Source organism: Bombyx mandarina, chromosome 04 (assembly GCF_030267445.1).
Source record: "Bombyx mandarina strain Sakado chromosome 04, ASM3026744v2".
NCBI classification, from domain to species: Eukaryota; Metazoa; Arthropoda; class Insecta; order Lepidoptera; family Bombycidae; genus Bombyx; species Bombyx mandarina.
The window spans coordinates 12,666,797-12,681,322 of NC_143211.1; the positions used below are offsets into that span (position 1 = coordinate 12,666,797).

At 37.7% G+C, this 14,526-nt stretch overlaps 1 protein-coding gene across 6 annotated transcripts in view; it reads left to right on the forward strand.

The window, feature by feature from the left end:
• Positions 1–2,531: 2,531 nt before the first annotated feature.
• Positions 2,532–14,526, forward strand: part of Rgl (Ral guanine nucleotide dissociation stimulator-like) — a 28,324-nt gene continuing 16,329 nt past the window's right edge. The window contains exons 1-2 of one of the 6 annotated variants that reach the window (XM_028175655.2): positions 7,599–7,886; positions 10,050–10,323. In XM_028175655.2, the coding sequence (XP_028031456.2) occupies positions 10,147–10,323 (177 nt within the window). In that variant the 5' untranslated portion in view covers positions 7,599–7,886; positions 10,050–10,146. Of the gene's footprint in view, positions 3,032–7,598; positions 7,887–10,049; positions 10,324–14,526 lie in introns of those variants that run through there. The other 5 variants (XM_028175656.2, XM_089740376.1, XM_028175663.2 and 2 more) reach the window with 5 other exon arrangements.

Genomic DNA, 14,526 nt, shown 5'->3' on the forward strand with positions numbered 1-14,526 from the left:
AGTTGCCTAATTTCCCCAGCATCGTTTAAAGTAAGGTTCTGAAATTCGACTTTTATGAAGTATTTAAAAAACAAATGCCTATTTTTTATTCATTTTACTAGAAGTGACCAAATAAATAATTTTTAATATTCTACGAAAATATGAAGCATATATCATTTATATTAGTAAAAACATCCATACAAAATCGAGCGCACAATATTCCTAATAAAATGAACGATCTAGACTAAGATTACATTATAGATATGGCTATTAAACGATTATCTGCTATCGAATCACACGTATATCATCTGTTACTGGGAAAGTTGTTAAAATTAAGAAAATAATTTCTCTAGATCTCCATATTGAATTACTAGTAGAAATTAAGAGGCCGATTTCTAATCGAACTTCTGTTATCACTGTAAAATCAGAGAAAACCCGGCGTTGTCGGACAACAATTAATTGGTACGAATGGGTAAAATACCAAAATTTCATCTAAGAATATTTTTCGAATATCGTTTTGTTAAATGTATGGAAGAGATTTCAATCCGTTTTGAAAACTGTAAAGACTCGTAAGAACTTTTTTACTCTTACACTTTTAATTTAATTTAATTTAAGATTTTTACATATTATTAATTGATCTGTAACCATTTTTATTTTTATTGTGAACTAGTGAAATCCAGACTGGCTCTGCTGACAGCTTAGCCAATTATAAGAAAAAAATCTTGTTTTGTTTTCCCTACCTATGCTGATAGCCTTGAGAGGCTATTTCAGCTTCACCCTAACGTTTGTAGGTGAGCTCACGGGGCTCAAACCGGAGAGTTGCTAACACTGACCCTAGCAAGAGCAGTGTTTCGCAGAATCTACCACCGGATCGGAAACGCGATTCACTGAGAAGATCCGGCGAGAAACTCAGTGGGCTGTGCCTATGGGTTAGTTCGCTCGTCGAGCCCTTCGTCGCAAGCGACGGGTTCGACGACGACGGTGACCGGAAATCTTGTGGATATTATTTAAAAAATCCCATACAAGTATTGTCTTGACAATTACGAACTCAACGAAAAAGAAATCAAAAAAATATGTCTAGCTGCCTCGTACTTTTGGTAGCTCTGGTAGCTGTTAGATAATCCCAACCCTTGCGGGCTGAGCCAACGCTCACCCACTTGTCCTGGTGAAACTGGGAAGGCCACCGGGCCACCAGTAGTTCTTTAATTATTAAAAAAAAAACAATTGGTATTGGATTTTACACATTTACAGATTGAAACTCTTCAAAAATCTGAGAGACATCACGACAGTTTAACATTTTTGGCCAACTACTTAGGCCGTGTATGATCTTGTGTATGATCGTGTATGATCTATCTTTCAGCCCACAGATATCCACTGCTGGACATAGGCCCACCCAAGCCTCGCCACAACGATCGATTTTGCGGTGCTTGGATCCAGTGGATCCCCGCGAATCTCAATAGGTCGTCAGTCCACTTTGCGGGAGGCCTACCCAAGCTACAAAACAATTGAATTGAATCAAAAAGCTAACCAAGCTAATTTCAAAGAACCTTAATTTTTCTTTCATTATTAAAATTAGGAATGCGTTTATTGCGACAATTGATCGCTTTATCCGCCATTTAATACATTTTTTGGGAAGATGGGGTTACAGTTGGATCGTTGGCCTTTCTAATTGTACCAGAACTGGTGGATGACAACGGGCTCAGTTAGGAGAGGTAAAGAGTTTTATTCGGATTGATCTAAACACATTAAGGAGTTCTGCAGTGCATAGACTAGGTATGCAGACGTTGAGAACTTTTATAACTCTTCAAAAGCCATGCATCATATGATATATTAGAGTATACCAACAATTATTCTATCAAAAGACCTTAAAATAATTAATTAAGGATGTTGTTAAGAACAACGAGCTGTGAAAGATGTCAATGTCAAACCTTGACGGAACCCTCTCATAGGAGCTTATATAAAATTTAAGTTCGCCTGAGAAGTTGTTGCGAATTTTTAAAACAAGACCTGGATCTGGGTGATACACAGAATCATCGCTACGCGGGATAAATCACTACGGTTTAAACGGAAGGATCGATTAATTGGTAGTGTTATGATTATGTCATTTACCGATACTAATTTAGATACTAAGCTTAAATTAATACCTATAGGATGTTCAAATTTAATTTTTATGCAAAGCGATAATCTAAAGAGAAACGGCCGATTATTGGTCTTCGCAAGCCTATCGCTAACTCTGCACTTCAGCTGATTAATACTTTACATTACATTGCATGCAAAGAAAAATAAGACTGTAATTTTTTTGTTTCGTGTAATTGTGAACGAGCTCACAGCCTAACTGGTGTTAAGTAATTACCTGAGCCCAAAGTCAAAAATGACCAAAAACTTAAATTGCTTTGTAACAAAGGTTCCTTGGCTAGCAGTACTTGTGACAGAACTATCGACGCGATTTTAGTAAAATGAATGGAGTTGCGCCTGAGACTGGTGTACACATGTGAATACACAATGCGCTGTGCAGGTAGTAGGGCTTAGCGCAGCAATGGTGAGACAGGGCAGGTCCGTCCGCGGTCGGTGCGATGCAGGGGCGGAGGCGGGGGCCTCGGCCCGTTACGTGGAGCCGAGTGGAGCGCGCGCGGCTCGGCGGCGGTGCCACGACACGGACGTGCTTCACTCAGTTCGTGCGCGAAAGTCGTTACCCGCGTCACACGATTTAATTTCCCTACACGCAAACAATACACCTTCGACACAACAAACCGAGACCGATTCCTCGCTATCAGGGAATCGCTAAGAACTGAGCCAGAATTTTGAGAATAGCATCTGTTACGATCAAAACAACCTTGTTATTTTTTTAAGAAAGCGTGTGACGTCAGAGAAACCGGTGGTCGCGACGATCATATGTTGGACGCGGATGCAGTGATGGAATGTGGTGTTTTGTGGTGACGTGCTATGGTGCAGTGTTCCGATTTACCTGCTCTTTAACAGCCACACCGCCGGAGCGCGGTTCTCCCACGGGAACCATGCGTAGAAAAAGATGAGCCAGGATGCGGAGAGCTTGGTAATATCATTTTCGTAATGTAGCATTTTTTAAACTTTTCACCCAACTGTATAATAATTAACCGTCCAACAGCACTTGTGTCCACTAACTGACAATGATTCGATCTAAAATTTAAAGTGTTCTAAGACGAATTTGCTTTGGCTATTTATAAAGATGATCCTATATGTAAACTTTAACTATAATATTTATACCTATCTGCCTACACTATTCATGTTCAAGGCTAGATAGCGAATTTTCTGTTGTTAATGCATTATTTCAGCTGTCTTCAAATCTGTAGTAAAGACTGAGTTTGATTTCAATAATGCCATTATTAAAACTGTAATATACAATGGAGTTATGTTTTTCTTCTGATAAAATTATTCTAAACTAATATATGTAACTGAAACAGGAATATTTGAATATGACATCGCCTCAAACAATTGATAGTGCCTATATAGCAAAAAATATTGAGGAAAATAACAACAGGACTCATTTGTGTAACAATAACCACATAAATAACATTATTAAAATTCAAATGACTACGCAAAACGTGATTCATGTCGCGTAGGTTCAAAAGCTCGAGAAGTCTAGTGACGTTTAAATAAAAACTCAGGGTAAGCACGAATTAGAATGTTAAAGAAAATGTATAAATTCTTGTGAAATAGGCCTGAATAACGTGAGATAATACATTTTCTCAGAATACAACATTAAAAACGTACTTTCACTCTCAGTTGAGAGTTTGTCAGACTGTGGAATAATATAGATCTTATATGTACTTATTGCCCCACTGTCCCACGAAATTCCGCCATAAAATAAAAACATATTACGCGGAAAGATTATATTATTTGACGAGACTTAATGACAAAATTATATTCATTTTATACTAAAAATGAACGCTCTAAATAAGAAACTTCCATATAAATTTCAAGGACGCACTTATTTAAAGATACGAGTAGGTACCTCGATATTCTAAGGCGCACGTGATTTTTGGTTCAAACTTCAGTAATATGTATGGATTGACACCCCTAATTAGGAAATAATAAATCTACCTTCTAAATTAAAGTTACTGTAACGTTTTTGTTTTGAGCGAAAAAAAAAGAAAATTTTCGCAAAACTCCGTTGATTCTTCAGCAAGTATACCACAATATCCGTTGGGAAATTTGTTTTGATTAATCCTACAACAACGTAGGATGTTGAAAGTATTCGTGCGACTTCCTCCAGTCTCACGCGGTCGCTCTAGTTTCGTGCTAATGTTCGAATGTTTTCAATTTATATAACATAATTACTGCTACTATTTGTTAACGTGTTACATTTTTTACCACTCATAAAAGCGTGAACAACTATAACAGTATTTTTTTATTAAGTATGTACATTGGTAGCGAGTTCATATCATGCCAGATGTTCACACTTTACTAAATTGTCTACTAAGTACTTAGTATTGTCGGATATTTTTAGAACAAAAAAAAACAATATTAACAGGAACCTAAGATTCCATATCCATTAGCCTTTTTTTTCTATTGAAAAGTAAATGAAAGAGTCACATATTAAAAAAGCGTAGATATTGGAATCTATTTAAAAATGTGACTTGTATGAGGTTGCAACACTACTGACTATCATTAAAAAGCTTTACACATAATATGTATATTCAAAAACGTCTCAACATAACGTACTTACTTGTAATGAAATTTACATGAAATTACATGGTTGAATATGTAGTATGCGTAGTTTGACGGCAGTAACATTTTTCCGTGGAAAGTGAAACGGTCCGGACCTTCGGCTGTACTTTCACGTCACATTGTGCAATAAAACGAGCCGTTCTATTTGTTGACTTACTTTTAATCTTCACAATATATATTGTATTAGTAAGAAAATTTTAATATTTAAATTGATAAAGAAAAAAGTATTAATATTTTCATTAAGTAACGTCCTAGATGCGCGTTGAGCTCTTTTGCATGCCGAGGCTTCTTACGCAATTACGAACGGCTAATTATAGCTGAGACTCGGATATTAGTAGAAAAAGATTATCAATTCATAAGCTAAATATTGCATAAGTTACATTGTATTAAATAATTTTAGATTTAAATAACTTATATAATGTCTCGTTTAAAGAATTCGTAACTATCTATTTCAATCCGATTTAAATATTTTACTAATGCAGCGATTTTAGTCTGCTCGGTCTGTTATAGAACTGATACGACGTTATATAACTTTTATTGGTGAAGAACTTATAGGACGTTATGTCACTTTTATTATTAGTATTGGTTCACGACACAGTCGGCACATCAAGTGATCATAACGTGAATACAGTCAAATAGCTTGAGATATGAGTTCGAAGTCTCAGTGTTGCTGGGACATGAGTTCATCCACCAGTGTATACAATAAAAAAACTATAAAAGATTTATGCCTAGATAAATTGAATGATTTCAAAGAAAAACGTTACTTTAAGTTACCCAAGGACTCCGTTGGCCAAGTTACAGGTTCAGATTAGCCTAATTGTAGGTATCTACATACATATGTTATATTGTAGGTACAGAAAGCTGCTACGGTTCAGAATGATGTGAATCGAATTAAAAGATTCTATTACATTCAAGTACATTTATATTTGTTCCACGCACATAATTATATGCCAAGCTAACTTCTAAAATATTGGGAGTATAAATGTAGTTCACAGTCTGTGCCGTATCTTCAATGAGAAGTCCTTTTAGGAATGAATTGTTCGAGATATAGTACTGGTGGTAAGACCTCTTGAGAGTCTGCGGGGTAGGTACCATCGCCCAACCTATTTCTGCCGTGAAGCAGTAATGCGTTTCGGCTTGAAGGGTGGATCAGCCGTCGTAACTATACTGAGACCTTAGAACTTATATGTCAAGATATGTGGCGCATTTACGTTTTAGATATCTATGGGCTCCAGTAACCACTTAACCCAGGTGGGCTGTGAGCTCGTCCACACATCTAAGCAATAAAAAAATATATATTCAGAAGCAGTAATGCGTGAATTCACAGTGTGTTTCCAGATATACTTTTTTTCACGTACCACTCGAATTTGGAATAAACTCTCTCCTATATGGTGCTTCCCGAGCGCTACGACATCTCCATCCTCAAATGAGGCTTGAGGACAGTCCTCAGTAGTAGGCAGCGGCTTAGTTGTGCCCCTAGCTTACCTGATGTTTATGAGCAACTGCATACTAAATTAAGCGTTGGTTGTAGGTTCGTGTACCTCAAATGACAATAACAAAAAAATACACGTAGATTTAATTGAAATTTATTTAAAACCATATTATAGAAATGTAAGGAAATAGTGAAAAGTAAGGATTTAGGCAATCACATAAAAAAGAAAACATTCGAGACCTGTATTCTACCAGTTCTTACTTATGGCTGCGGAACTTGGTCATTGACACCTAACCACAGGGAAAGGCTAATAAAATGTCAACGTGCCATGGAAAGAAGCATGCTAGGGTTAAAAATCAAAGATAGAGTCAGGAACGTAGACATAAGGACAAGAACGAAACTCACAGACATTCTCACTCGGATAGACGTTCAAAAATGGAGATGGGCTGGACATATGCTACGCCACCCCAATAACAAATGGAGCAAGCAAGTCATCCTCTGGCAACCAAGAGACGACAAACGAAGTAGGGGTCGTCAAGTCAGGAGATGGGAAGATGACTTGAAACAGACAGCGAGACCATTCTGGGTGAGAGTAGCAAGGGACAGGACCTATTGGAAGGAATTGGAGGAGGCCTATGCCAAAAGGCACACTGAACTTAGGGACCTCTTGTAACCCTATGTTTAGGAATAAAAAGGCTATTATTATTATAGAAATGTAATATAAAACGTACAACGATAACAAAAAGTTTACACAGTAAAAATCCTTTTTCGAGACTATTTTCGTCCGCATCTCGTATTTTCTTGGAAATAAAACTGGTTCTACTAAAGTTGCGCAAGCTATGGGTGCATTAGCGTTAATTTCAATACAGCGTGAAAATAGGAACGTACTACATATTTTCACGTCACAAAACATTAGATTAAGGGCCTAGAATAGGTATCGTTGTGTTTTAATATCTACGATCTGAAAAACTATTATCACAATTTTATTGTTTTCTTTCAAATTGAAGTATTCATTTGGTTTGGAGTAGAAATTAGCAGGGTGATACTCAAAGTTAGAGTTAGGAGGGAAACAAGGCAAGAACTGGACCGATAGTTGGGAATTAGGAGCATGAATTAGATCGTTCCAATAACCGAAGAGATTATTATTACCATAACATACCATATCGTAAGAGATTCTTCTGTATAAAAATACTTCTTAAAAATGTAACAACATGCATAAGAATAAACAACCTCGCCTTGATCTTTGATAAGCTAGGCTAGTAGATAAGAGTTTAACTTCAAAACACGATATTGTTATTCAAACAATGCTAAATCCTAACGAGGGAAATTGATTAATTTGAAAGCGTTTATTCGTTAATTACTACGGACTAAATAGCAATTGTCATACTGTGATGATACCTGACGTCACAAGATGTGGAGTCGCTTCGGAAAAACCGACTAATCTTGCACATGCGTGGTTTCCTTGTCTCGTTTGTCGTCAGCGGCGTACGACAGAGTGCCTCGCTCGTGGCCTCAGACGTCGCGTGCCCAGCCTCGAGTGCGGAAGGGCATAATTCGTCAATACATTTTTTAAAAACACCCGATTTATTTCTTTGTAATGTTCAGTGTTTAATAAACTTCTTGAATAACATCAGTCGGATTCGGTGTGTACATTTTAATTCGGTGCTGTCTGTCTGTGTTGTGGTTTTTTGTGTGTGAATTGGACTTTGTGATTAGAAGTGTAATTTGCATTTTGCACTGTAATATAATGAAGTGTTGAGATATGGGAGTTAGTTTTTCGTCATGTTTTTAATGCCAATCAAAATAATGAGACATCTTTAGGTTGAATTCACCTGAACGTAGCTGCTCCCGAAATAATTCGGAATTTCATTAACGAGATGTACCGATTTTGATGTCTTGAATATACGTAATGTTATAAGATTTCGTTTGTTATTCGTATGATTAAATTAGAAACTATACCGATCACTGTAGGTTTCCCATTATTCATTGTTTTAGAAAATACAAATCACAATGCATGTTACGTTCACCGTAGGATTTTTCATTGTTGATGATTTTTCTCAGAATACAACAGCTGCAATGTTACTCTTTTCGATAATTCAACCAACCTGGCGTTGTGTTGACGTTAAACACTTTTTGTACCTGTCCACCTGACTCTGTACCGTCGGATGCCACCTGTCATAGTTCCCATTTCCATACGACTTTATAACAAAATTTAAACTGGTTTATCACAAGTTAATTTTTGGAGTACATACAAAAACCAATAAATAAATTAACATCCTCCCTCTATCATGGTTTGTTTTTTTAATACTTAAAATATGTACGTATCCATCAAGTAATATGATTGCACGTTAAAGTGAACCAAGAAAATGATTTTATTTAGACAACTTCATTTTGATTGAACGGAAAGTGAACCAACAAAATGATTTTATTTAGAGAACTTAAATTTAAAAAAATGCTTGTTATTCGTTCTCTAAATTTCATTATGTGAAAATTGTTAGACCAATCTTAAGTCTTGCTTTGGATTGAAATCTATTAGTAGCTGTTAAAACAACAGCACAGTATCCTTTAAAACAGAGTACGACGGTTTAGAAAAGAATTTGAAGTTTTTGAATTTGTTTGAATTTTAGACTTCTTGCTACTTATCGAGTGCATGTACGTAATGTAATACAAATATAGATATTTTAAATAAACGAACACGGTTTTAAATTCCGATACGGAACATTTATCTACGAAATCGCTTTCACAAGAGAGGAAGTGAAACCGGCCCTATTACGCTTTTACTTTTGAGATCTGTTATGTCATTAACTTAGCTACAAGTGTGATAGATTTGCATGTTTTTGCCGATACAATTTTCATTTAAAATAGGGATTACAAAAATTTCAAGGAAAAATAAAACAGGGATATAAAATTCTTCAGAATACTGTTTAAAATAAAGATTCAAAATTTACATTTATTTCGTATTTCAAAATTACTTATTTTTGTATTTATTAAGCTATCGAAGTTTCATTAAGTTTACTGAAAAGAACTATCCACAGTTCGACAAAGAACCGACGAAAACAAATTAGGAAATTTGCATTTAGTATATTCTGGTACATCTCTGTTTGTCATCGTTAATTTAACAAATATAAGAATATTCAAAAAAATATATAATATATATATTAAAATAAAATGGCCCGCAGCGAACGTTAGTCCATCCGTTCCACTTCATACAAACAATTACAAAATCGCTATCTATACAACATCCTTAGATGTGTAATAAATGTATGGAGATTAACTAGTTGTGCACCGTTCCCATCCTCAATTATCCAATATCCTTGTCCGATATTGACCTAGTCTACAGAGACGTTCATACGATCGTCGGTTATCAAGTTTGTTTCAATGAGACTCGATAGCTCTTCGATACTTATAGAACTATATTTCTTCAATATAACTTTGACAGTCCACGTATTAGGTATAACCCCGTAAGATATTGCTTTACAATACAAGGCGTACGTGTGTGTTGGTGACGATTATCGATTTTGTCAAATTTTACTCCAATTTAGAAGAGGTCAAGTCACTGAATAAAGTTATTGTAGTGATAACATTTTCATTGAACGACCGTCGTAATTACGCATTACTCATTAAAATAAATTTAAAGTATTCGTGCTTGTGCAAAAACTTCTCTTTCTGTTCCTTTCGTAAATATGTACTGAGTGACTATCATTCTCAGTTGAAGTACCAGAAAATGCAAGATAATTTTTACACAACACAACACACAACAATGAGTTTTATTATTAAGGACAATTACTTTTCCGCTGAGTGAAAATAATAATTAAAAGAAGTGATAAAACTTTGGAATTAATCTATTTTACAATTAAGTTTCAAATTGATTTGGCATTAATGACATGGTGATGTAATTATTTTCTAATTACACATTTTTTTTTTATCTTAGTTCGGAGTTAAGTTTATTTCAATAGTCAATAACAATGAGAGTGAATGATGATGAAGATATTAAATTAGTGAAAGAAACCGAGGGGGGTTGAGGTATAATGTTAGTGCGGGGTTGCGCGGGGGGCGAGTTACGACATTCGTTAGCCGAGCGCACAAAGGCTCTGGCGGCGCGGTACCATGCGCTGCGCTCGCCGGTACGGGCCGATCAGCGCGAGCGCAGCGCTGAGCGACGCCGATCTAGGCCGCGCAAATCACAGACGCGCTGGTATGTCAAAGTAAGTATTTAAGTAAAGTAAGCTTTTCAGGATATTATCAAAATAAATCATATCTATTCATAAAATATTTATAACTACTTATACCATGCACCCCACGCTTTTTTTACAATAAAATCATTTTTTCTTACACTATTTTTAATTCAAATTTATTTTCTATTTTTTAGTTGGATTTTCTATAAAAGCGTATTTTGTTAGTTTTTTTAAACTACTGTTTATTTTTAATTTTTTAGTTGAATTTTAATTTATTCAATTTTTTTTTAAATATTGAATTGTCATCGGTCCTTAATAAGTATACCAAATTTCGAGTTAATCCGACGTTTTGAAGGGGGTCAAAATCATGTTCAAAGATTCCGTTACAAACAAAGCGTATTAATAAGGGCTCTTTTTTTTTCCTACGCTGGTTCCCAAGTTGGTAGCCTAGGGAGCTATGCCAGCGTAACTGGGCGAGGACATTCTGATCACCCAAATGTTTTTTACGAAACTATTGCAGTTCGACCAAATTGTATATCCAAAGTAACTTGAATTATGGTAACAAAGTCAATTCAGGCCAAGATAAGATTGGGTAAAAGAACGTGCGTGATACCTATGCTTTATAATGAAATGATGAACTTGGAAATGCGATTGTGGCCATTTTGGTTTCATCCCTGATTCTCATTTAAGAGGGTGCAGTTTCAATACCAGTACGTACCACTTTGTACTTAGTCAACTCTTAATAAATCCAGAAGTTTGTTGTTCATAGGATAAATGTTCACATTATGTCGGCATTATGTTAGCATTAAATGGTAATTTTAATTCTATGGGCGATGTTAATGTTTAAATCATTTTATTTCTTAAAAAAAAAACACAAAATATATTTAATACTAGCTGACCCGGCAGACTTCGTAGTGCCTCAATCGATAAACAAAAGACCTAAACTTTTGTATAAAATAAACATAAAACAAACAAAAGGAATCCGTCCCGCACACATCAACGAAAAAACAAAATTATTATTTTTATTTAATTCCGAGCATTTTCATATTTATCTACCTTTTAAACCTTCTCTGGACTTCCACAAATAATTCAAGACCAAAATTAGCCTAATCGGTCCAGGCTCTCCTTCGAGGCGGCGTGTGTTTTGGCGGGGACGCCGCCATGGGAGCTGGAGGCGGAGTCGCTCGCTGCCGACTATCGGTGGCGCAGCGAGCTTCGTGCTCGGGGCGTGGCGCGTGTCCCCGAAAGTGAGCTGCGGGCGCGGAAGGCCCATTCTCGGCGGTCCGTGCTCGAGTCGTGGTCGAGGCGATTGGCCAACCCCACGTGGGGGCTACGGACCGTCGAGGCGGTTTACCCGGTCTTTGATGACTGGGTGAATCGTGGCGAGGGACGTCTCACCTTTCGTCTGGTGCAGGTGCTGACCGGGCACGGATGCTTCGGGAAGTACCTGCGCCGGATAGGGGCTGAGCCGACGACGAGGTGTCACCATTGTGGACACGACCTGGACACGGCGGAGCATACGCTCGCTGTCTGCCCCGCTTGGGAGGTGCAGCGCCGTGTCCTGGTCGCAAAGATAGGACCTGACTTGTCGCTGCCTGGCGTCGTGGCGTCGATGCTTGGCAGCGATGAGTCATGGAAGGCTATGCTCGACTTCTGCGAGTGCACCATCTCGCAGAAGGAGGCGGCGGGGCGAGTGAGGGAAAGCTCTCCTCACTACGCAGAAACCCGCCGCCGCCGGGCAGGGGGTCGGGACCGGGGTCGTATCCGTGACCTGGCCCCCTAAGAGCTAGGGGTCCCACCCGTTTTGTGCGGGGAGAGACCCAGACGTGGGGTGGCGTGCTTTGCACGCCCACCCGCAACAGGAAGCCGGGTGATGGTAGACCGCGTTCCCCCGACCACTCTGGGGGAAGGTGTAACGCGGCGCCATCAAAGCGGGCTCTCGGCCCGCTGAACGAGGGAACCGGTGGTCGTGTCGCTGGCGGCCGCCGGTCCGGCGTCCGTGGGACGGTGGGATGGATGTAATGTGCTCTGCGTCAACCCTGTCCCGCCGTTTCAATAGCCCCGACTGGGCTCCGGCCCGGTCCGAGGTAGGGCGCCGGTTGTGAGCGGCAGGAGTTTTTAGTGGGTTCAACTCCCACATACCCCACCTGCCGCGCGGGTGGGGATCCGGCAATTTTCTCCAGTGGAAAAAAAAAAAAAAAAAATCGGTCCAGCCGTTCTCGAGTTTTGGCGAGACTAACGAACAGCAATTCATTTTTATATATATATATAGATTATAGATTATTCGGTACACGCGCAAGTGCGCCTGCGTTGTTGCTATTTTATGTGGATTCTGTTTTTCACATATTTTTTGTTCATTTGATATGGATGAATCTTATCAATACATTTTTCGTTTCATAAAGATATTAAGTCTCTAGAATGTATTTCAAGTGTGTTGTGTTTAATAGTCATTTTTCTGAGATGTGTACATGAATCAATGTATTCCATAACAACTGTTTCAATGACAAACATTGGTTATTGATCATTTCATGAGTCACTCGTGACTGTCCATCCGCTCCATGAATTGTTTGTAACTCTGTTTCAACTAGTACAAAATGTAAGCAATACAAATAATTTAGTGTTTTTTTTTTATAGAACATACTGGGATTATTATAAAATTATTCAAATGAAGTAATTAATAATTAAAAATCTTAACTTCAGAGCGATGAACGGACGGATTTATGTTTAGCTTAATTCATAATAATTTACTTTCATTACCGACAATCAAATGGTTTTATCAATTCAGACTGATAATCCAAGGTTTGTATACTTCTGAGTTAGTTTGATTACTGTTTAAATGTTAGTCATAGGTAAAGTACGTACACACTTTAGTCATTTTACCGTAGGTACGTCACTTGGTTCTTTGTTTGCAAAGTAATTTACGGTTAACGATGAAATACCTAATTGATTCGGTCAGATGAATAAGAAGTCGATCAGTTCTTTCGAATCTACTAGTTTGTAAACTAAAATAGTTGTTTATAGTTGTCAATAGATATATTGATAAGGTATTTCAGTCTGAATTCGTTCGAAATAAATTTAAATCTAAAAGTTAATCGTGTTCCACAAAACGGCTGACTGTGTTACGTCGCTCCGTTAAGTTTTCACTCGGCTTTTATGTATTAGCAAATTGTGTTATCGAGTGTTCGTCTGCAAGCATCGTTAACAATGCAGGTCAAGGCTTGAGTTATGTGAATGTCGGTGTCGGTGCTGTCGTGACGTGCGATCAGGAATGCAACAAACTCGGCCCAAGAATGTGGCATGTAGTTATGTATCCTGTCAATATATGGAATAAGGTATTTCGTATTACTATCATACTATAATCTATTCTCCCAACTTCGAAGGTATTTACGGATGTTGAGACAGCGGGCAAAAGACAGTAGACAGTATTTTGTCTTGTCTTGACAATATATATTCTGTCAATATACGGAATAAGGTATTTCGTATTACGATCATACTATAATCTATTCTTCCAACTTCGAAGGTATTTACGGATGTTGAGACAGCGGACAAAAGACAGTAGACAATAACTTGGCGTGCCTTAAGGTAAGGGGTAGGGTGTAATTACCAAGAAACACATGCCGTCGAACCGGAGTTCAACGCCCGAATCCCCATTTTCATCCCCAACAGTTGGAACGGTTCCAAAATTTGTACTACAACGTTATTAATATAAGTGGACGTATGAAATTCGATAATTTAAATTTGAAAGCCATAAGTTTTGTGTTATTGCTATTGTAGACAGACGAGTTATTTGGCCCGTCCGAAGTTAAGTAGTTGCCGTCGCTCATGGACATCAGCAATGCCAGGGGCACGACAAGTCGCTGCCTGCTGCAAAAATTTGTCAGTGAAATTCATGTATTTCATATTTTTATCTTAAAGGGGTGTTTGATGTATGAATATCAAAACACGTACCACGACTGCGATCACGATAATAATCGACCACCGTTATAGGTACTGGTATAAAGAGCCACAATACAAAAATAAAACTCAAGAACTTTGACTTTGTTGTGAACATACGTAAAGAGAACTATAGTATTTTATGAACCAGTTCCGAATAGTGTCGTTGATAACGTATTCCATATACAATAATAATAGGTTGACTTGCGCATCACAACGATGCAGAACCAAGAGTATTTGTGATTCATACGTGAATAACCGTTGTTATGACTTTGTACGTCAAGCGATAATGCAAATTAA